Consider the following 20,626-nt stretch of genomic DNA (forward strand, 5'->3'; position numbering starts at 1 on the left):
GGTCCAGCAGTGGTTTTCCTTTAACCAACCATACCCTTTTTTATCTTATCTCATTCTGTCCTTCTGCTCCAATTTCTTCCGTTTCCCTGTACTGCTCCATAGTAGGTGAAGGTGAGTTCGCTTTACCTAATCCAGCCAAGTTCTCATAATCTCTGTGTTGGGTTGTTATTGAGCTGTCCTTGATAGATCTTGCGCTAAGGGTTCCTTTTACGGCTGGAGACAGCCTGCTGATATCGGCAAGATGGCTTTGAGATTTGGAATCTACTTGTCCTGTGTTTCCTTGGCGTTGATTTAACTTTCGTGTTGTTTTTTTATGTTCAGTTCTGATTTTAGTAATTAATGCGTTCATAGCAATGAAAAATGCTACTTTTCAAGTGTGGTATATTCTGAGCAATATTTCTGGGTTGCAATCCTTTTCTTTGTTATCCCAAAGGATTTTAAAAAGAAGATCTTATCTGATCTACCCAGTCATTAGCAAAAATAAAATAAAAAACTTTTGAAGGATTATCCTTTTTAACATTTGAATCAGATAGCTGAGGAATTTGTGTCTTGGGTTGAAGTAATTGACTGATAGGTTGGCTTCTTTCTGAAGGCAATAAGAAACCCTGGCAGTTGGCTTCTTTCTGTACAATCAATTCATGGATTTTCAGAAATTCCTTAGTTGTTTCAGTTTCTATTTCAAAATATGTTCTCCTACAGTTACTGCAATTATGTTGAACTCTTATAATGCTATCTACTGCAAGTCGATTCATTCTACTTCAAATTATGATAAGCTTCATTGTCTCTAGCAATAAAGATAGTGATTTTTTGTTTAGTGGAGCTTTTTCGTGCTTTCATTATTCAACTTAACATAGATATTATATTTTGGTATAATTAGGGACTACTATAGAGGATAGACTCATATATATATATAACAAAGCATGGACAATTGAGTTTGAGTCTTTGAACATCCAGTAAGAACAAATTGATCCACAGACAAATTTATTCTGCCCTTGTTCAGAATCAAAAACCAATTTTGATGCTTCTTTTCTAAGTTATGCGTTCCAATGTAATTGTGATTCTAATATTCGATTGCTTTGTTCTTCAGATTATCTATGTAAAATCATTGTGCAGGGAAGATCTTCCAAGGAAACTAAAGTCGGTGACATCATGACTGAAGAGGTATAATTGGAGAAGTTGCTCGCATTCTCTTGTTGTCTATAAACATTCATTGGCAAAAGCATTGTATACTTGACACCCTAGCTCATTCTTAGTTCATCGGCACAATTCATTACGCCCTCAAGCCTTGGATCTTAGTTTATGGACACTGTAAATTTTTGCTTCACTTTCCAATCTCATGCGAATTCTTTTTCTTGTATTCAGAATAAACTCATCACTGTGACTCCAGATACTAAAGTTCTGCGAGCAATGCAGCTGATGACAGGTTTGTGATATCTTCTAGTTGAGTTTATTTAGCTCGATCGACTGACTGAAACAGTGAATTGCAACCTCTTCTGTCTGTGGAGACCAACTCAATGCTTACATACAAGGGGGATATTGATATCAGGACTAGTTCTTCAGCTGAATAATGATACAAATTAAGACGACGATGAAAAATCTGAAGTCTCTTTTAGCAAAATGCAAGCCTGGACAGAGGTCTTGTGATTTGGCCTTTTCAATATGCTTTTGAATAAAAACACTAGTAGACTTGGTCGAAGTGAATTGTTGGAACATGTTGAACTTCTTTTCAACAATGTCTCAAAAATTTTGAATAAGGTTGAGCTTTCCAAAACCTCATTTTTCATAGAACTGCCACCACCACTTCCCCTCGCCCGCCGTTGCCTCCATCGACCAGCCTCCGGTGTGGCACAAGATGACTCATTGGTTGCGAAGTCCAATAGGGAAGTTGCAAGACACAGACACCTTCTGCATGATCCTGCTTCAGGTAGTAGTCTATATATATATACAGTTATACTCTGGATCTTAGAATTCTATAATGGATTGTGTTGTGCATGCTTTCTACCTGGACGAAGGAGCATGATGATGGAGACACTCATGGTGTTGATGCAACATGGAACCATAGAAATGAACGAGATGGTCGCCGTATAAAGTTGCTGGAGCAAAAGTGGTGTGGTCGGCCATGCGCGATCTTTTGGCGTGCATTAAAATTATGTCACTGATCTTTGAACCTTAATTTGCTAAAATGTATAGATTGCCTATCCAAATTAGATTGGATATATTTCATTGTTTTAAAAAAAAATTGGAGGAAAGAACAAAAGACAAAAAAAACTCAAATTTTGTTTACAACATAAAAAAATTGATTTTGGGGATGGATTTTCTTATTCAAATCAGACAAAAAGAAAAATTGTGAAAAATGCATTTAAGATACACAAACAATTTAAAAAACATTACAAGGTTGAGATCATAGATTTAGTTGAAAAATTATGCAATCAGACGAGGCAGTCAGTCAATCCATGGCAAATCTTTCTGAATAAAATCTTTGAAAGATAGAGATCTCTCTTGAATATATATTTCCCCCAGAAAAAGCTACTTTGTGCTGCTATACGATACGGATCATAAGTTAGTTTAAAGAGCAGAGCATGCAGTGATCTAATTAAAACGAGAGGGTTGGTCAAAAGTTCATGTTCTTCATCATCTCTTCGCTCAGCATGTGACGACGAACTCAAGCTTTAGCTCTCTGTTGCTTGCTTTTCCTTTTCTTCTAATTGCAACTTTCTCTTAATTATTTAGAATTATTAAGAGACTTTCAGCTAACAGAGAGCTCATCACTCATTTCTTTAAGCCACAAAAGGTCTAATTAAAAAGCTTCATTAATAAATTTCTTGGGTGGAGGAGCTACGCTTTGCGTTTAAGCAACGCAGTTGTCCTAATTCCCAGGTTTATCGATCATATTGCAGTCGTAAAAGATCATAATTCAAATTTATTCGATAGATAAATTAAGAACTGTGACACGGCTTAATCCATTTTGCTTTGTCTGCTTTTGAGATTTTGGGCACCAGCAATGGCGAACTGAAAGCAAGCAGAATTAGGAATGTTCCATTCGAATCTATTCTAAGCTGAATTAGACAGAGGGATTTGGCATTTCTCACCAACACTAAATCAAAAGTGCAGACTTTCTTTTCAATAATTCAAGATTAAATTTAAAATATAATTTATACATTTAGAATTTGAACTGTAGATTCTTTTACAAGATCCATTTCACCCAGTTAAAGATTTTAACAATATCTGACACACATGGCCCTCCAAGAAAACAGTAACTGACACAGAACATCTAGGAAAATGAGAAAAGAAACATGGAGAAATGACCATAGGGCGCATTCAGACCTCAAGTGCGGAGTTGCCTCCTTCAAAATCCAAAAGAAAGGAATGAGAAAAACCCTAATTAAAGAGAAAGATGGAGATAAAAAATATATATACATGAAAAAGCCAAAGATGCTGGGCATCGTTGGTTGTATTATAATGCCTTGGCCTCCTGCTTTTACTACACCTATCAATAAAATACATCATTTAGACACGAAAAGAGGAGAAGGGAGAAACTTTAAGCATGGCGTCTTGATTACACCTCCCATGACTGCAACATCCATCGATCATGCAAGCGGCAGAGCAATTAGATGTCCCTTTTGGAGCTCGGTATGAAGGGAGGGAGGAGTGTGTGATGGAGGAGGTGGGAGTTAGTGCATTATAGTTAATTGAGGAACCCGGGGAGGTTCGTAGTGGCAGCAATGGGGGACAACTAGTTTAGTGGCGCAGGGCGTAGAAGACAAGGGGCGCCCATGTACCAAGATAAAGACAGATATAGAACAGCAACAACAAGAAGAAGGTCCAAAGCTCCAAAATTCCACAAAAATGGCTGCTAGCCACCGCAACTTCCTTCCTGTACTTGTCCCCATTCTCGCTCTCCTCCTCCTCCTCGCTGCAGTCAGTCCCGTCTTCTCGGAGTCGAACAGGACGGTTTTCCGGCCGGGGGAGGAGATGAGGAAGTATAGGAGGATAAGAGCCCATCTTAAGAGGCTGAACAAGCCTCCGTTGAAAACAATTGAGGTAGTTTAATTGCTAGCTACTCTCCTTTTCTTTTCTTTTCTTTTTTATTGTTCTTGCCGCAAGATCTTACCTTTTTGGCTTGTTGACAGAGTCCTGACGGGGATCTCATTGACTGCGTGCTTTCTCATCTTCAACCTGCATTTGATCATCCCAGGCTCAAAGGATCGAAGCCTATGGTAAGTTTTATTAGTATGGTTTTTGCGATCCTTCGTCTGAAGAACTCAAATGGTTTTCCTAAACTTGCAGGATCCGCCGGAGAGGCCAAAAGGCCATGCCTCCGATGGCACCGCGACCGCCGGAGACGAGTTCCAGTCGTGGAGGATGTCCGGCGAGTCGTGCCCTGAGGGATCTGTTCCGATCAGGAGGACCACAGAAGAAGACATTTTGCGAGCCAGCTCCGTGAAGAGGTTTGGCAGGAAGCCTGCGGTGACAATGAGCCATGATTCTGAAAGCAGCGACCATGAGGTCAGTTTGTGTTCTTGATTTCTCACTTCACGAGTAATTCAACTCATCTCTTTCTTCCTCTGAAAGCATTGGATTTGTGCATGATCGCAGCACGCGGTTGGTTACGTTGTGGGAGATCAATACTACGGTGCAAAAGCAAGCATAAATGTGTGGGCACCCAAAGTGACGAGCTCCTCTGAATTCAGCTTGTCACAAATATGGATCATCTCTGGATCTTTTGGCACCGACCTCAACACCATTGAAGCTGGGTGGCAGGTACTAAATTTGGCTTCAAAAGAACTATAAACTTCAACTTAATACTGAGAAAGACATCTCTGTTTCTTCCTGCTTCAGGTGAGTCCGCAGCTGTATGGTGATAGTTCTCCGAGGTTCTTCACTTATTGGACTGTAGGTTCCTTCGATCAATTTGATCTCAATTAACTAGATATTTTTTCTATATTTAATCACTGTCCTTGACCTCGAAAATTTTAAATTTTCAGACTGATGCATATCAAGCAACAGGATGCTACAACCTTCTCTGTTCAGGCTTCATACAAACCAACAACATGATAGCCATCGGAGCTGCCATTTCCCCTGTTTCAACACCCAGCGGCGGCCAGTTTGATATCAGTCTCTTAGTGTGGAAGGTAATTTCTAGTTCCTCAGTAGTTTTTCCTCCCTTCTCGTATTGAAAAAAAGACAAAAACAAAAAAGAAAAGAAATTATATCTGGGACTGTGATTGAATACATATCCACCAGCTACTACCTACTTCCAGCTACCTTAACTTAATGGCCTCTTGTCCAGACTTGCATGGCCTTAAATGCCTTTGGTAAGTGAATTTAAGTTGTCTGAAACTGAAACTAGAAAGGCATGGTCACTGCTCAGTAATGATTTACCATCCACCTTTACACTTACAATTCACATGTTAGATTTCTAGGTAATTTCCTTGCAGTTTTTAAGTTTTATCCTTAGGCAGGTGAAGAAGCACGTACCAACTCGCACTGTGCAAGTTCTCATAATTAGCTCAGAACAACAACCCAGGACAATGAATTCAATGCGGCTTAATAATTCTCTGAAAATAAAGGCCAGCTTGATGTGACATGATTTAAATGATAATGTTTTCTTTGAACGAAGAGGGGAGATCCAATATTTTGTTTTGTGTTCTTGGTTAAATAGACGAAACAAGATTAAGCTGATTAGAGAATTGTAATTAGAGCTTAACTAGTATGTAAATATATGATAAACAGGATCCGAACCACGGGAACTGGTGGCTGGAGCTGGGGTCGGGGACGCTGGTGGGTTACTGGCCGGCGTTCCTGTTCAGCCACCTGTCGGAGCACGCGAGCATGGTGCAGTTCGGCGGCGAGGTGGTGAACACGCAGCCGATGGGGGAGCACACGTCGACGCAGATGGGCAGCGGGCAGTTCGCCGGCGAGGGGTTCGGCCGGGCGTCCTACTTCCGGAACCTGCAGGTGGTGGACTGGGACAACAGCCTGGTGCCGCCGCCGAACCTCCGGGTGCTGGCCGACCACCCGAGCTGCTACGACATCCAGGGCGGCATCAACGCCCTGTGGGGCAACTACTTTTACTACGGCGGACCCGGAAGAGACGACGACGACGACGACAGCTGCTCCTGAATTAAGACAATATTATATTTATCACTTTCACCACATGCATGCAAATTAATCGCATGGCTATAAGCACCATTAATATATATACACATGCAACCCAAGTCTTCTTTCTTTCTTTCTTTCTTTTTTACTTATGTGATTTATTGTTTGATCTTGTGATGGATGGATGCACCAAATCAATTAAGGTCGTTTTGGCTCTAGCTAGATAGATTTTGGTGAAATCACTTAGCTTTCTATTTTTCCTTTTTACTCCCTTCTTTGGACTGATGTGGATTTGCCAGAACTGTATACACACCTTCAGGAGCAGATGTAAATTTTGAAGGATATAATGGAATTAGTGATACCTCAAAGTTGGTGAGTTTTTTGTTTGTTTGTTTGATTTAATGTGCCAGGTAGTTACTTAATTTCCAGAAGGTTAGTGGGGATTCTTCTTATAAGTCAATCTCCATTTCATTCTCTTCATTTTCTTACAGAATTCAAGAATTTGGATTCCCTTAGAGAAAACAAGACTAAAAACTTAAGCATATTGAAAAGGATCAATTATAAGAGAGTGAAAATTGATAAGTGCCAAGATCCTCGAGTTCAGCAGATAAATAAATAGTTGAAGGCAAAGGAAAAACTTTTAGAGGCATGAATCAAGGAGTAAAAAAGTATTACATGAACATGGTAGTTTCCGCTTCATCGAAGTAGCTTTGGCGTTGCAATGGTTGCCCACGAAGATAAGAATTTAGAAGCTCCAAACCATATCTTGCATTTTTGAGTCTTTCAGAATATGTGGACGATGTCATATGCAAATCTGAATTTTGTCCAGGATATTACTGTTGGGTTGCAAGGGTGTGATGCCGGTGCATAAATGACGTGGCTCTTTCTCTAAGGTAAGAGCCAGGAGTCAAAGGGGAGTCAAGCATATGACTGATTTGACAGTGTTGGTCAAGTGGTCCATATTTTGTCTCTTGTGGATTCATGATCAAGGGGTTCTTGTTCCCAAGGCCCATAAAGAGCATTTATGAAGTTGTCATAGGGAAGGTCCTTGGACTTCTTTTTCCTGCACATAATGCTAAAAGGAAGCAGAAGGAAAGGACAGATGTCAGATCTGGTCTCCTCATACGTCTACATAATGGAGAGCTCTAGAAAAGAGGAGAGGACTTCTTCTTCTTCTTCTTCGAAAGGGGGAGGACGGCTACTCTTTGGGGGGTGTTCTTCCTCTTCTTCGAAGGGAGGGCACTTCTTCTTTGGGACAGGCTATGCATTTCAGGTAGGGACCTCTTCTTCTGAGAGGAAGCTTTTCTTCTTCTCCCTCTTGGAGAGCTGGTTTGATTTTCTAAACTCTTCTTCTTCTACTACATTTTTATTTTTCCTTCCACGGAATACTGACTTGAGCGTCGGAGGGGCTTGCCGGGACTTCCCGGCACCCATTAATCCGTTTGTTTCCTTATGATCTTGCAGGCCCTCGTCTCACCGGGGTCCACCAAGGTTGAGGTGGAATTTCCTTGGCTAGTGGGTGGACTGTCGTCGGTTTTTGGCCGGAACAAATTGGCGTCGTCTGTGGGAACTCTAAGCTAAAGGCACGATGGTCACCACTAAGCGTACTACCGACAATCACGACCCCGTCGATGAGGGCGAAAATCGACCTCGAGGCGACTTCGTTATTGTGACTCATGACGACCTGCAGGAGAAGCAAGATTCATATCAGCCCTCTCAGTTGCATTCATTCAGCGGCTTGGCTCAGAGCAGCAAGGGTTCTTGGCTTGCTGGCAACATCCGTATTCTCTCCTCTGGTCAACTCACAAAACAACGAGCTCCCCCGGCCGTGGCATACCACACACCTCCGCCCTTACTACGCCTTACCTGTATCCTCCTATGTATCCTTACCAGTTTTTGTATACTTTTCACTTGATATACAAAATGCAGAAATCTTGATCATTTCTAGCTCTCAGAACTCCTCGGCCCCCTCAGCCGTGTCGCTGATGGCCGCAGCCTCACGACAGGCAAGGATTCCTAGCTCCGCGCTAGCGACTTCAGAACTCCTCGGCCCCCTTAGCCGTGTCACTGATGGCCGCAGCCTTACGACAGGCAAGGATTTCTAACTCCGCGCTAGCGACTTCAGAACTCCTCGGCCCTCTCAGCCGTGTCGCTGTTGGCCGCAGCCTTATGACAGGCAAGGATTCCTAGCCCCGCACTAGCGACTTCAGAACTCCTCGGCCCTCTCAGCCGTGTCGCTGATGGCCGCAGCCTTACGACAGGCAAGGATTCCTAGCTCCGCGCTAGCGACTTCAGAACAGCGACTTCAGAACTCCTCGGCCCTCTCAGCCGTGTCGCTGATGGCCGCAGCCTTACGACAGGCAAGGATTCCTAGCCCCGCGCTAGCAACTTCAGAACTCCTCGGCCCCCTCAGCCGTGTCGCTGATGGTCGCAGCCTTACGACAGGCAAGGATTCCTAGCTCCGCGCTAGCGACTTCAGAACTCCTCGGCCCCCTCAGCCGTGTCGCTGATGGCCGCAGCCTTTCGACAGGCAAGGATTCTTAGTCCCGCGCTAGCGACTTCAGAACTCCTCAACCCCCTCAATCATGCCGCTGATGGTCGCAGCCCATTGACGGGCAAGGCAGTGTTTCAGAACTCCGGGCTCCTCAGCCTTCACCAACTCTTATCAAGGCTCCTCAGCCTTCACCAAATCTTATCAAGGCTCCTCAGCCTTCACCAACTCTTATCAAGGCTCCTCAACCTTCACCAAATCTTATCAAGACTCCTCAGCCTTCACCAACTCTTATCAAGGCTCCTCAGCCTTCACCAACTCTTATCCGGGCTCCTCAGCCTTCACCGACCCTTATCAAGGCTCCTCAGCCTCCACAAATTATTATCAAGACTCTTAAGCCTTTATGGCTGGCTCTCTATCGGGACTTCTCAGCCTTTTGGGGTTTCATATTATGGCTCCTTAGCCTCCCTGGTTTTCATATTATGGCTCCTCAGCCTCCCTGGGTTTCATATTATAGCTCCTCAGCCTCCCTGATTTTCATATTATGGCTCATCAGCCTCCCTGTGTTTCATATTATGGCTCCTCAGCCTCCCTGGTTTTCATATTATGGCTCCTCAACCTCCCTGATTTCCATATTATGGCTTCTCAGCTTTCCTGGTCTTCTTATATGGCTCCTCAAGTCTTCCTGATCTGCTCCTAGGACTTTTCCACCCTCATGGCTTCTCAGCCTTTATGATTTTCCGGCGGCTTCTCAGCCTCTATGGCTTTCTTTAGATTTTTCAGCCTTTATGGTTTTCCTTAGGCTTCTCAGCCTTTAAGGTTTTCCATAGGCTTCTCAGCCGTCATGGTTTTCTCCCAGCTCAAACCTTCACGGCCCTCTTAATGGATTCACTGATGGCCGCCGCCTTCTGACAGGTATGGCTTGCTTGCTACTCAGACTCCCTACAACCCTCTCGGGTTCATTTGTTCAGTCAGTTCAGCAATTCTGCCTCCTAGTATTTCTATCCGCTCAGTAGCTTCTGTCAAGCCGGCACTGCTTAGCTTCTTAGTTAATTAAGCAGCTCTATTAGCTTAGCGGCTCTTTGAGCACAGCATCTCTATTAGCCCAGCCCTGGCCTTGGCCTCTCTTAACCCCGACTTCACTCATCCTGACCCAGCCTCGCTTGGCCTAACTCAGGCCTCGACCTTACTCCACCCTACTCGGTTTCAGCCTCGCTTGGCCTCTGCCTCATCCAAACTGACCATAAACGGCTAAAAGGCGTATATAAATAATAAAAAATAAGTTCAGAGCTGTAAACGGAGCACTAAATGATGTCAGAAGGGGTCGAAAGTAGGCTGGTACGGGTTTTACCCGGTACTGATTAAAGGTCTCCGAAAGAGCTTCAAAACGCATCCGATCGTGCGTCATTCTGATCTCCGGGTCAAAAGTTATGACCCATTGAAGTACAAATCCTCGGGCTTTCCCCTTCAGCCTTCCCCTGCTCAGCCTTCCCAGGCTTTCCCCATGCTCAGCTTCATGCTCAGGCTTTCCCCATGTGTTGTCCCTAGATCAACATTCCCCCAGGCTCAGCCTTCCCAGGCTTTCCCCTTTCCCCTGCTCAGCCCAGGCTTTCCAAGGCTTTCCCCTTTTCCTCAGCCTTCCCAGGCTCAGCCTTCCCAGGCTTTCCCCTTTCCCCATGCCTTCCCAGGCTTTCCCCATGCTCAGCCTTCCCAGGCTTTCCCCAGCCTTCCCAGGCTTTCCCCATGCTCAGCCTTCCCAGGCTTTCCCAGGCTTTCCCCTTTCCCCATGCTCAGCCTTCCCAGGCTTTCCCCTTTCCTCATGCTCAGCCTTCCCAGGCTTTCCCCATGCTCAGCCTTCCCAGGCTTTCCCCATGCTCAGCCTTCCCATTCAGCCTTCAGCCTTCCCAGGCTTTCCTCCCATGCTCAGCCTTCCCAGGCTTTCCCCTTTCCCCATCCTCAACCTTCCCAGGCTTTCCCCTTTCCTCATTCTCAGCCTTCCCAGGCTTTCCCCATGCTCAGCCTTCCCAGGCTTTCCCATTTCCCCATTCTCAGCCTTCCCAGGCTTTCCCATTTCCCCATGCTCAGCCTTCCCAGCTTTCCTCTTTCCCCATGCTTAGCCTTCCCAGGCTTTCCCCCCCTCAGCCTTCCCAGGCTTTCCCCATGTTCAGCCTTCCCAGGCTTTCCCCTTTCCTCATTTCCAGGTCTTTCCCCATGCTCAGCCTTCCCAAGGCTTTTCCCCATGCTCAGCCTTCCCAGGCTTTCCCCTTTCCTCATTCTCAGCCTTCTCAGGCTTTCCCCATTCTCAGCCTTCCCAGGCTTTCCCCATGCTCAGCCTTCCCAGGCTTTCCCCTTTCCCCATGCTCAACCTTCCCAGGCTTTCCCCATGCTCAGCCTTCCCAGGCTTTCCCCTTCCCCATCCTCAACATTCCCAGGCTTTCCCCATGCTCAGCCTTCCCAAGCTTTCCCCTTTCCCATTCTCAGCCTTCCCAGGCTTTCCCCATGCTCAGCCTTCTCAGGCTTTCCCCTTTCCTGCTCAGCCTTCCCAGGCTTTCCCCATGCTCAGCCTTCCCAGGCTTTCCCCTTTCCCCATGCTCAGCCTTCCCAGGCTTTCCCCTTTCCTCATTCTCAGCCTTCCCAGGCTTTCCCCATGCTCAGCCTTCCCAGGCTTTCCCCATGCTCAGCCTTCCCAGGCTTTCCCTTTTCCTCATTCTCAGCCTTCCCAGGCTTTCCCCATGCTCAGCCTTCAAGGCTTTCCCCTTTCCACATGCTCAGCCTTCCCAGGCTTTCCCCTTTCCTCATTTTCAGCCTTCCCAGGCTTTCCCCATGCTCAGCCTTCCCAGGCTTTCCCCATTCTCAGTCTTCCCAGGCTTTCCCCATGCTCAGCGTTTCCAGGCTTTCCCCTTTTCTCATTCTCAACCTTCCCTGGCTTTCCCCATTCTCAGCCTTCCCAGGCTTTCCCCTTTCCCCATGCTCAGCCTTCTCAGGCTTTCCCCTTTCCTCATGCTCAGCCTTCCCAGGCTTTCCTTATTCTCAGCCTTCTCAGGCTTTCCCCTTTCCTCATTCTCAGCCTTCCCAGGCTTTCCCCATGCTCAGCCTTCCCAGGCTTTCCCCTTTCCTCATTCTCAGCCTTCCCAGGCTTTCCCCATGCTCAGCCTTCCCAGACTTTCCTCATTCTCAGCCTTCTCAGGCTTTCCCCTTTCCTCATGCTCAGCCTTCCCAGGCTTTCCTTATTCTCAGCCTTCTCAGGCTTTCCCCTTTCCTCATTCTCAGCCTTCCCAGGCTTTCCCCATGCTCAGCCTTCCCAGGCTTTCCCCTTTCCTCATTCTCAGCCTTCTCAGGCTTTCCCCTTTCCTCATTCTCAGCTTTCCCAGACTTTCCTCATTCTCAGCCTTCCCAGGCTTTCCCCATGCTCAGCCTTCCCAAGCTTTCCCCTTTCCTCATTCTCAGCCTTCCCAGGCTTTCCCCATGCTCAGCCTTCCCAGGCATTCCCCATTCTCAGCCTTCCCAGGCTTTCCCCATTCTCAGCCTTCCCAGGCTTTCTCCATGCTCAGCCTTCCCAGGCTTTCCCCTTTCCCCATGCTCAGCCTTCCCAGGCTTTCCCCATGCTCAGCCTTCCAAGGCTTTCCCCTTCCCCATGCTCAGCCTTTCCAGGCTTTCCCCTTTCCTCATTCTTAGCCTTCCCAGTCTTTCCCCATGCTCAGCCTTCCCAGGCTTTCCCCTTTCCTCATTCTCAGCCTTCCCAGGCTTTCCCCATGCTCAGGCTTTCCCCTTTCCTCATTCTCAGCCTTCCCAAGCTTTCCCTATGCTCAGCCTTCCCAGGCTTTCCCCTTTCCCCATGCTCAGACTTCCCAGGCTTTCCCCTTTCTCCATGCTCAGCCTTCCAAGGCTTTCCCCTTTCCTCATTCTCAGCCTTCCCAGGCTTTCCCCTTTCCCCATGCTCAGCCTTCCCAGGCTTTCCCCATGCTCAGCCTTCCCAGGCTTTCCCCTTTCCTCAGCCAGCCTTCTAGGCTTTCCCCATGCTCAGCCTTCCCAGGCTTTCCCCTTTCCCCATGCTCAGCCTTCCCAGGTTTTCCCCATTCTCAGTCTTCCCAGGCTTTCCCCATGCTCAGCCTTCCCAGGCTTTCCCCTTTCCCCATGCTCAGCCTTCCCAGGCTTTCCCCTTCCCCATCCTCAGCCTTCCCAGGCTTTCCCCATGCTCAGCCTTCCCAGACTTTCCCCATGCTCAGCCTTCTCAGGCTTTCCCCTTTCCTCATTCTCAGCCTTCCCAAGCTTTCCCCATGCTCAGCCTTCCCAGGCTTTCCCCAAGCTCAACCTTCCCAAGCTTTCCCCTTCTCCATCCTCAGCCTTCCCAGGCTTTCCTCTTTCCTCATTCTCAGCCTTCCCAGGCTTTCCTCTTTCCTCATTCTCAGCCTTCCCAGGCTTTCCCCATGCTCAGCCTTCCCAGGCTTTCCCCTTTCCTCATTCTCAGCCTTCCCAGGCTTTCCTCATGCTCAGCCTTCCCAGGCTTTCCCCTTTCCCCATGCTCAGCCTTCCCAGGCTTTCCCCTTTCCTCATTCTCAGCCTTCCCAGGCTTTCCTCATGCTCAGCCTTCCCAGGCTTTCCCATTTCCCCATGCTCAGCCTTCCCAGGCTTTCCTCATGCTCAGCCTTCCCAGGCTTTCCCATTTCCCCATGCTCAGCCTTCCCAGGCTTTCCCCATGCTCAGCCTTCCCAGGCTTTCCTCTTTCCCATGCTCAGCCTTCCCAGGCTTTCCCCTTTTGCTCAGCCTTCCCAGGCTTTCCCCTTTCCTCATTCTCAACCTTCTAGGCTTTCCCCATGCTCAGCCTTCCCAAGCTTTCCCTTTTCCCCATGCTCAGCCTTCCCAAGCTTTCCCCATGCTCAGCCTTCCCAAGCTTTCCCCTTTCCCCATGCTCAGCCTTCCCAGGCTTTCCCCTTTCCTCATTCTCAGCCTTCCCAGGCTTTCCCCATGCTCAGCCTTCCCAGGCTTTCCCCTTTCCTCATTCTCAGCCTTCCCAGGCTTTCCTCTTTCCCCATGCTCAGCCTTCCCAGGCTTTCCCCATTCTCAGCCTTCCCAGGCTTTCCCCTTTTCTCATTCTCAGCCTTCCCAGACTTTCCCCTTTCTCTTTCTCAGCCTTTCCAGGCTTTCCCCATTCTCAACCTTCCCAGGCTTTCCCCATTCTCAGCCTTCGTAGGCTTCTCAGCCTTTCCATGCTCTTCAATCCTCTCAACTACTCATCCGGGCCCTCAACTACTCATCCCGGCTTTCAGCTACCCATCCGTGCCCTTAAGTACTGGCCCTTAAGTACTGATCCTGCCCTCAACTACCCATCCAGGTCCTCAAGTACTCATCCGGGCCCTCAACTACCCATCCGGGCCCTTAACTACTCATCCCGGCTCTCAACTACCCATCCGGGCTCTCAACTACTCATCCGGCCCCTCAACTACTCATCCGGGCCCTTAACTACTTATCCCGGCTTTCAGCTACCCATCCGGGCCCTTAAGTACTGATCCTGCCCTCAACTACCCATCCGGGTCCTCAAGTACTCATCTGAGTCCTTAAGTATTCATCCGGCCTTTCAGCTACTCATCCGAACCCTCAGCTACTCATCCGGGCCCTCAAGTACTCATCCGGGCCCCCAGGCACTCATCCGAGCCCTCAGCTACTCATCCAGGCCATTCAGCCACTCATCCAGGTCTCTTGGCCATCTCGACCACCTCGTCTCGGCCACCTCACCTTAGCATCTTAACATTTTAACCATCTCGGCAGTTCAGCATCTCAGCACCAGTATGATGAAAGAGATGGTTAAGCCGTTAAACATAGTCCAGTGAGTCGGACTACGCCTCCTTCGACTAGACTTAAAGGGGAGACTTGTGATGTCGGTGCATAAATGACGTGACTCTTTCTCTAAGGTAAGAGCCAGGAGTCAAAGGGGAGTCAAGCATATGGCTGATTTGGCAGTGTTGGTCAAGTGGGTCAATGCCCTATTTTGTCTCTTGTGGATTCATGATCAAGGGGCTCTTGTTCCCAAGGCCCATAAAGAGCATTTATGAAGTTGTCATAGGGAAGGTCTTTGGACTTCTTTTTCCTGCACATAATGCTAAAAGGAAGCAGAAGGAAAGGACAGATGTCAGATCTGGTCTCCTCATACGTCTACATAATGGAGAGCTCTAGGAAAGAGGAGAGGACTTCTTCTTCTTCTTCTTCGAAAGGGGGAGGACGGCTACTTTTTGGGGGGTGTTCTTCCTCTTCTTCGAAGGGAGGGCACTTCTTCTTCGAGACAGGCTATGCATTTCAGGTAGAGACCTCTTCTTCTGAGAGAAAGCTTTTCGTCTTCTCCCTCTTGGAGAGCTGGTTTGATTTTCTAAACTCTTCTTCTTCTTCTACATTTTCATTTTTCCTTCCATGGAATACTGACTTGAACGTCGGAGGGACTTGTCGGGACTTCCCGGCACCCAGTAATCCGTTTGTTTCCTTATGATCTTGCAGGCCCTCGTCTCACCGGGGTCCACCAAGGTTGAGGTGGCATTTCCTTGGCTAGTAGGTGGACTGTCGTCGATTTTTGGCTGGAACAGGGTGCAAACATAGTCCCACATCTAAAGCACATGGGAAAGATCATGGGTTTAAAAGGGTAAAAAGTATCTCCATTGGTATGAGGCCTTTTGGGTAGAGCCCAAGAACAAAACCATGAGAGCTTAGGCCCAAAGTGGACAATATCATACTATTGTGGAGATACAGACATCCTTTTGGACCCAACAAGTGGTATCAGAGCGAGGTCGCTCTTCACTGGACTAACCGCCGGAAGAGTCATGATCCAGATCTAACCATGTGGGGACCCTTGGGAAAAACAAAGAAAGTATGGGAGGCTCGGACCATGAGGGACATGGCAGCCGGACCATGAGAGACATGGCAACCGGACCATGAGAAATGACAGCCGGACCATGAGAAATGGTAGGGGAGCTTCCAGTGGTCCTTTGTTTGAGGGGGAGATTGTTGGGTTGCAAGGGTGCAAACATAGTCCCACATCTAAAACACATGAGAAAGATCATGGGTTTAAAAGGGTGAAAAGTATCTCCATTGGTACGAGGCCTTTTGGGTAGAGTCCAAGAACAAAACCATGAGGGCTTAGACCCAAAGTGGACAATATCATGCTATTGTGGAGATACGGACATCCTTTTGGACCCAACAATTACAGGCAATGGAGATCTAACTATGCCTTAGCTTATGGTAGTTGACAAAGAAGTAATACACAAGTCAGCAATATAGGGGAAGAACTTACTCTATATACACCAGCAAACTACAAGGTCAAACTTGCTTAGTATAATATAAAAACAACCACAAGTTTAGTAAGGTTACAGAAGCAACAAGTAGATTAGTAAGGTTATGAATTCTCACACTATCTCATAAGATTGCATAAGCAGAGATCTATCATTGTTATCTAACTTTGGTTTCATTCTTAACCTTTACATTCATCTCCAAATTGGTTTGCTGATTGAAAGCTAATAAGTGCATTGAATATCTCAGATCAGGTATCACATGAAACAACTTTTGCGAAGATCAACTGGAATGGAATTTAAATGAATGGCATGCTGAAAAAAACGCATACTCTCCAATACCAAAAATGAAATACTAGAAAAGAAAAGTAACATTATTGTGCAAATCGTGTGAAATTACTAGTATCAGAGAGAGTATATTTGAACAACCAGTGAAATAAGGATACGCCCAGGAGAGAACAAACGACTGCAACAGAAGGAAAAAATGGAAATGAAGGTTAATCAGCTACCACGAGCAAAGAAAAAAAATTAAGGAAACGTAGGCATTTGTCAAGCACATTAAAAATAGAAAGAAAATAAATGAATTGGCTTTTTCTAGGAAACAGGGACTAGACTTATGTAATTCAAGAAGTTACCAGAGGAGAACTGTCTAAAATTCCAATTGAGCATAATCAGTATTCCATGATCAACCTTACAACTGATGGGGCTGCTACCACCTGCCATAGGCTTGGGCTTGCGTATTTTGGAGTACATGGTTAGGATTCAAAGTTTAGGAGTTAACAATCCCATCAAGTTGACAAAAAGCCTAATTCATAGATATGGCCTTCAATTCCCCAATTCCATTCTTGATAGCTTATAAGGTATAGTCTCTTCATGAGGCATAACTCCATTACAGCCCTGACTAGATTTTGCTTACAGTTAAACTGATGAGTCACCTAAAACAGACCTTAGTTAATATCATCTAGTAGTGAAACCAAGCAAGGTATTCCAATGACTAACTGAGACGTACAATTTGTTTTTTCTCAACTTTCAATCAAACCATAAACATTGCTGAAAGTGATTTTGTAAAACAGTTATCACGATCTACATAGTAGATGCAGACCAAAATAATTTCCCTCTGAGAAATTTCAGTAATTAAAAAAACAATTTTCCCAACTACAACTTCAGACAATCACATGTCCAACCATTTCCTAGAACATCTAGACAATAAAGGTTTTGCCTTCAGTTAGAATCCTTCAGGGACATTTTTAATCTAATTGTATGAATCTTACTTCAACATTATATCCAATTTTATAGATCAAACATTAATATGAAATAAAATACACATGATAATCACTTCAACAAACAATAATATTATCTTATTCTTTTAAACGTTCACCAAAATTTTGCGAAAAATAAATCTTGACTAGTTTCAAGTTCAATTGCTACTGGGAAGAGAAAACCAACCAAAGTATGAACCTTAAAAAAACAAGGGATGAGAAAACCAACCCAAGCATATTCTAAGCAAGCTCATAAAGTACATTAATAATAAACCTTCCCACCTCAGTATCAGGCACTATAGTCAAAAGTCATGTTAATTTTTCTCATCGGTTGCCATTACATTTTGTCTTTTACATGCTCAAATGCAGCCAATTGAATACTTGTATTCATAACTAAAGCAACCAGCAGAGCGATCATCTTCGATACTCTAAAGGAAGCAGTAGAATGCTTGTTTCCCGATTGCACATCTTTCAACAAAGTTGTATTTTAAGGTGTATTCGATGATCAAATAACTTGGTAAAAGATATATTTTTTTGACGTGTATGATAGTGTTAAAAATATCAACCTACAAACCTCAGTAAAGCATATTGTCAAATGGAGCAATAATTTGCAATGGCGTAGTTGGGAGATAACTTAACGGTTGATAGGAGCAGGGTGGTACAGAAAAACTTCAGAGAACTGCTAATGAGGCAAGAATTCTCATTGTCACACTACAACTCAAGGAAAACTTTGTTGAACTTCTGTGAGTCAAGTGTACAAAGTGTGAACCATCCTTGGCCCTTGGGCAGTTCAAGCTCTCCCAATTTCATATCTAAAGAAGTTCAATAGATGCATATGCTAAAAGAATACTTTGCTTTTCCATCATAAATTCAGTGCAAAACCATAGGAAAAATTAGCAAGAACATCAGCATACATTCTACTATAAAAATTTCTACAGGCAGCATACCATTAGTCCACCAAAAGCTCCATCAAGCAGTATCCTGTTCCAAGAATCAAAGTATTTGTTGACAGAAAATTTTCCTTTGGCTGCCAAACCCAAATAAGCAGCTGCCATGACCGAGAAATAGAAGATAAATCCTGCCAAGCCAGTAAATCCCCATATTCCAGCAACCACACCACCTATGATAGACAAGAAGGTTCGACTACAAAACAAATAAATCTATCAAACATCTGATTACATAGTGAGCAATCCTATGTAGAAACAAACTTTATGTAAACTCGCAATGATACATTAACAGCCCGAGAAAAAGATCTCATTATAAAAGGAATAAATATCACCTAGTCAAATCTTTGCTGGTTTCCCACTATTTATCATGGCATAGAGAAAATAGCATGGAACAATCAATGCAAGGAAATAAAAGGCAACGATTATTTTCAAATCCAGTGACCGGAGAATTCCACCAAACTGAAACAGAGTAAACAAACTTCCAATGTTTCTAATAAATTGATTGAGAAGAAACATTGTAGAAGAATGCATTCAACGTCTAGGCCGCCATCGATCGACAGAAACTTCAAATTAAAAATTATCAAAAAAAAAAAAACTATGCATGTACAAGTTCTCAGCCCGTTCTTCTTCCTACATCCACCAAAGGACTGAAAGCTGCATGAATTTGCAGAAAAGATATAAAATGAAAAACGCTAGCCTATCACAAACTTGTAAAATAATCAACAATAAAAAAAAATCAAATTTTAACGCTCTTGGCAGATCTTGGTCACAATCACAAAGTAACCTGAGGCAATCACCTGTAGTAGACCGACTTGATGTTGCTCTGGAGATTCTCAGCGTTCAAGATGGGCAAATCATCTTCGGAGCCCTTGGTAGAGGTTCTGAGTTCTCCTTCCCCAGCCATGGCCAGTATTCACTTGCCCTCGATGGCAACCCTAGGTTCAGATGCAGCATACAGGCTCGTCGTCCAACAGGTCGCGACTCGCCACGAAAAGCCTCGGCGGCCCATTTAGGTGCTGATCTAATCTACGGCCCAGCCCATGTATCTTGCTCAATTCGAACAGATTTGTTCCACTCGTGATTTTTCTTTTTTTGCTAATTTTTAAAAATGTTTTTATTTAACTTATTAGAAGTGAGGGATGTAAAAAAGTGAATTATAAATATTATTTTTTCTTTTTAAAAAAATAAAAAATTTATGAACCAAAATATCAGTAACCACTTGGCTTTACTTAACAACTTTATTAATAAACTCGAGACAAAAGATGGTGATTCAAAAAGGATGTCAAGAATCTCATGAAAGCGTTTATATATCAACTTTCAGTTTGTATCGTCGTTAAGGCATCGAAAATGTGGAAGATTTACTTGAAACGTACGTGCATTTTGTCCACAAAAGTTAGTTTATCATATTTATTTTATACGTAGATGATATATTGCTGGCAAACAATGATAAAAATTTATTGTTAAAAATCAAATCATTTTTATTAGATGAATTTAAAATGAAAGATTTGTTGGAAATATGAATGGAAACAATAAAATGGAAGAGTTTTAGTCCCATGGTAGGTGGGGGATAATTTGGTTGGTTTATATTGTATCATAAGCATTGATGTTGTGAACAAATGCATGGGGAGAGGCTCTCTCTCACGCGTGGGCGTGCAGGAGGGGTGCGAATCCAGGACCTGGATTTCACTTCCCACAAGGCAACTTGTGTGCGAGCGCAACCTACGCACGTCGAATGTCGGACCGGCCAAGGCAAAATTTGCCCAAGCAGATCAACCAACATTTTGCATCTCCTTCCATTTTTGTAACCGTGGCTGTGGTGAAACGGACGAGATAATTGCCTAGCGTTGAAACGTCTGAATGTAATTACAAACGTTTCGAATCAAGTCAGGTCATTAATCTCCAATTAATGGGAGATACGGTGCAAGGTTATAAAAGAGGCAGCGACGACAGTAAGAGAATATTCATTTTTCTCGATCACTGCTTCCTTTTCCTCTGCTCCCCCTCTCTGGTGGTGATAGCTTTGTGGTGTAGTCAGTTCGCCGGAAACGATCCGGTATTGTCGTTGTATCCTGAAAAATTGACGCCCATCGTGAGGGACAAATCTGTTTTAAGGAAACTGCATTGAACGCATGCCTCGACCACTCATCCTCTCGGCGGTTCGGCCACTCGGTTTGGCACTCGGCGGTTCGGCCACTCGGCTCAGCACTCGGCGGTTCGGCCACTCGGCACTCGGCTCGGCCACTCAGCTCGGCACTCGGCTCGGCCACTCAGCTCGGCCACTCAGCTCGGCACTCGGCGGTTAGGCCACTCGGTTAGGCCACTCGGCTCGGCACTCGGCGGTTCGGCCACTCGACTCGGCCGTATCAGGAAAAAATTTTTGTGAACAAGATCTTGGTAATACATTGTTTGTCTTAGACATATTGTTTGTAATCGTTTAAAGTGCATACTTGGACTTTCACAAAACACTTGTGTAAAAAAAGATACTCATTCGATATAGCATATAGAATTGTGCTCTTGATGACACATCTGTGTCAACGGGTGATAGATTTAACTTGCAGT

The 20,626-nt window shown here is 45.1% G+C and overlaps 2 protein-coding genes and 1 long non-coding RNA gene across 5 annotated transcripts; 2 read left to right on the plus strand and 1 right to left on the minus strand.

The window, feature by feature from the left end:
- Positions 1-69: 69 nt before the first annotated feature.
- On the plus strand, positions 70-2,219 carry LOC141830121 (uncharacterized). Its single transcript, XR_012601924.1, has 5 exons — positions 70-111; positions 1,088-1,161; positions 1,363-1,423; positions 1,506-1,924; positions 2,013-2,219. It is a non-coding gene; the product is annotated as an uncharacterized LOC141830121 (long non-coding RNA).
- Positions 2,220-3,513: 1,294 nt separating this feature from the next.
- LOC141828923 (protein neprosin-like) lies at positions 3,514-6,618 on the plus strand. The gene is made up of 7 exons (XM_074716314.1): positions 3,514-4,041; positions 4,131-4,217; positions 4,288-4,506; positions 4,597-4,761; positions 4,840-4,893; positions 4,986-5,132; positions 5,734-6,618. The coding sequence occupies exons 1-7, from the start codon at positions 3,847-3,849 to the stop codon at positions 6,121-6,123; spliced, it is 1,257 nt and encodes a 418-aa protein (XP_074572415.1). The 5' UTR covers positions 3,514-3,846; the 3' UTR covers positions 6,124-6,618.
- On the minus strand, positions 5,991-19,022 carry LOC141828924 (uncharacterized). Of its 3 annotated transcripts, XM_074716316.1 has the most exons (5): positions 18,865-19,022; positions 18,068-18,263; positions 16,308-16,327; positions 6,775-6,913; positions 5,991-6,119 (listed from the first exon to the last, which is right to left on the minus strand). In XM_074716316.1, exons 1-4 carry the CDS (start codon positions 18,969-18,971, stop codon positions 6,883-6,885), a joined length of 354 nt encoding a protein of 117 aa, XP_074572417.1. In that variant the 5' UTR covers positions 18,972-19,022; the 3' UTR covers positions 5,991-6,119; positions 6,775-6,882. The 3 variants fall into 3 exon arrangements, with proteins under 3 accessions (XP_074572417.1, XP_074572418.1, XP_074572416.1); XM_074716317.1 differs by lacking the exons at positions 6,775-6,913; positions 16,308-16,327 and having other exon boundaries at positions 5,996-6,119; XM_074716315.1 differs by lacking the exons at positions 5,991-6,119; positions 6,775-6,913 and having other exon boundaries at positions 15,790-16,327.
- Positions 19,023-20,626: the final 1,604 nt, after the last annotated feature.

The sequence above is a fragment of the Curcuma longa genome, chromosome 5, assembly GCF_044706935.1.
Source record: "Curcuma longa cultivar G26 ecotype Majalengka, Jawa Barat chromosome 5, ITB_CL_G26_1.1, whole genome shotgun sequence".
Lineage (NCBI taxonomy): Eukaryota > Viridiplantae > Streptophyta > Magnoliopsida > Zingiberales > Zingiberaceae > Curcuma > Curcuma longa.